This window comes from Clupea harengus, chromosome 20 (genome assembly GCF_900700415.2).
Source record: "Clupea harengus chromosome 20, Ch_v2.0.2, whole genome shotgun sequence".
In the NCBI taxonomy this organism is placed as follows: Eukaryota; Metazoa; Chordata; class Actinopteri; order Clupeiformes; family Clupeidae; genus Clupea; species Clupea harengus.
Genome location: NC_045171.1, coordinates 13,930,993 through 13,933,492, shown reverse-complemented (window position 1 = coordinate 13,933,492; position 2,500 = coordinate 13,930,993). Strand labels below are relative to the sequence as shown.

Genomic DNA, 2,500 nt, shown 5'->3' with positions numbered 1-2,500 from the left:
GTATTTCACCTGGGTACAGGTATTACAGTAGAGCACAGAGTGTAGGTGGAGCAGCAAGAAGTTGATGGGGATGTAGACTTTTAGATAGTTTATCGCTCAGACACACCGAGGCATATCAAGGATGGGGTTTACAAGGTGTTACAGGTTCAGCAGCACTGGGGTCAGAACCTAAAGAAAAATTCTCCGATAAGATTACAGAAACTACCTGTCACGAGTCGCAGCAAAAAGAGCAGACTTGACCACAGTAGGTTTATGAAGGTGTGTAAATACTGCAATGTTATCAGTTTTTAGCCTGCGTCATCGCCTGCCATTATACTGACAGTGTGGCTGTGTCTGTGGATGGGACTCATCATATTCCATTCTCTGCAGTAACATCTCGGCTGTTTAGTAGGGCTTTGGCATGTGGCTTTCCACTGATACCCCTCTCTGATTGGCTGTGTGTGACGCGTGATGCGTGCCCAGCTTGAGAAGACGTTTGTCTGGCTTGTGGTGGTTATCTGCTCTTTATCAAGATTACAGTTCAGATAGAAAGGGGTTTTTGATTGACAGGCAACTGAGTTTTTGTGCAACAGATAAAGGTTTGTTCACACACACACACACACACACACACACACACACACACACACACACACACACACACACACACACACACATTGGATAGTCTTGAAGCTTAGAGGTCCAGCCAGTCCAGTCATCCTGCTCTTCAGGGTTAATCTCTGGTCTGTGGCAGATAGCATCAATGAAAAGCCTCTGACGCTAATCATCCACAGGAGGGAAGATTGTGTGATAAGAGCTGCTGCTGGCAGGGGGGTGGGGTGGAGGAAGGTGGAGGTTGTGGCCTTATCTCCATTTTAAGAAACACACGGCATCTTCTCCTCCACAACTGCTGTTGACAGCCCCTGGGGATGCTGCTCATCAGTCTCCTCCTCAGGAGGGAGGGTTTGTGTGAGGGTAGTGTTGTATGGGTACAGCAGATCTTTGAGGAATGCTCTAGTACACACTGACAATCACACACACACACACACACACACACACACACACACAGGAAGGTCGTCTCGCAGGGGCAGGCATGATTTTGGCACTACGTTAGAATATTGAAATTGAGAACAAACACTAACCAGGCCATCTGTCTGTGTCTGTGTGTGTGTGTGTGTGTGTGTGTGTGTGTGTATCTGTGTGTATGTGTGTGTGTATGCATGTACATGTGTAAATGTACAATAACATCAAGTAAAGTTAATTGTGTGTGTGTGTCTGTGGAGGGGGGGGGGACTTAAGGGTGGCAGGAATGCTAAGCGAAGCTGTTTATATGTGTATGATTTTGTGTGTGTATGTGTATGATTGTGTGTGTGTGTGTCTGTGTGTGATTTTTTTGTGTGTTTTTCTGTGTGTGATTGTGTGTGCGTGTGTGTGATTGTTTGTGTGTGTCTCTGTGTGTATAACAGCAGGAATGCCAAGCACAGCCTTTTAAAGGTACTAAAATACTCTGATAATCTGCCACAATGTGGGGGGTGGCAACAAGCCTCCAGAGATTTAATGACACACTCAGTAATTAGATGTTGCCTTTGAGGTTTCTAAAAACAACCTGCCTGGGGATGTGTGTGTGTGTGTGTGTGTGTGTGTGTGTGTGTGTGTGTGTGTGTGTGTCTGGTTGTGTGTGTGTGTGTGTGTGTGTGTGTGTGTGTGTCTGTGAGACCAACCTCTGCAAAGCTGGTCAAGTTCAGGGAGCAAAAAGAGGCGACGATCTGTGTGGATATGTGTGGGTTTTGTGTGTGTGTGTGTTTTGTGTGTTTGAGTGTGAATATGTGTGGTTTTTGTGTGGTTATATGTGTATGTGTGTGTATGTGTGTGTGCGGTTGTTTTGTGTGCGTGGCTACTGTCTTGCTGTGTGGTTAATGTGCGGTGATATGTGTGTGATAGTGTTAAGCTGTGCAGGCTCAGTGTTATCTCTGAGTTAAAGCTGTATTTTCTGCACAGCTTCTCTGCTGGTCGTGCCCAGCGTGTGTGAGTGCTCACACATGAATACCATGAATAGACAATGATGTGGGCTTTAAAGTCCTCTCTTTGATGCCTGGTCAGCACCTTACACACACACATACACTCCAAGATATACCCACACACACACATATATACACTCCAAGATATACCCACACACACACATACACTCCAAGATATACCCACACACACACACACACATACACGCGCACACGCACAAGCAAACACTTTTCTCTAACTTTCACAGTCTCTCTCTCTCACTCACAAACACACACACACGCACTTTCACACACATGCACACACACACACACACATACACAGTCCCTCTTTTGTATAGACACACACACATACACACACACATATATACACACACACTCATTCTCTCCTTGTCTTTGTCTCTCAGAGCCTGAGCCCCAGGAGACTCTGCTGCACTTCGCCGGTCGGCGTGGCCTCCTGCTCGTTGCCTCTTTCCTGCTCCAACAGCGGGGGGCGCTAGAGGCCCTCACGC

The 2,500-nt window shown here is 46.7% G+C and overlaps 1 protein-coding gene across 7 annotated transcripts in view; it reads left to right on the top strand.

Annotated features, from left to right (window-relative positions):
* The window catches only part of LOC105893030 (A-kinase anchor protein 13), a 107,944-nt gene that overhangs the window by 31,875 nt on the left and 73,569 nt on the right, over positions 1-2,500 (top strand). For all 7 annotated transcript variants that reach the window (XM_031587089.2, XM_031587090.2, XM_031587088.2 and 4 more), the window contains exon 5: positions 2,396-2,500. This exon is cut by the window's right edge and continues 79 nt beyond it. In XM_031587089.2, coding sequence (XP_031442949.1) covers positions 2,396-2,500 — 105 coding nt within the window. The remainder of the gene's footprint in view (positions 1-2,395) is intronic.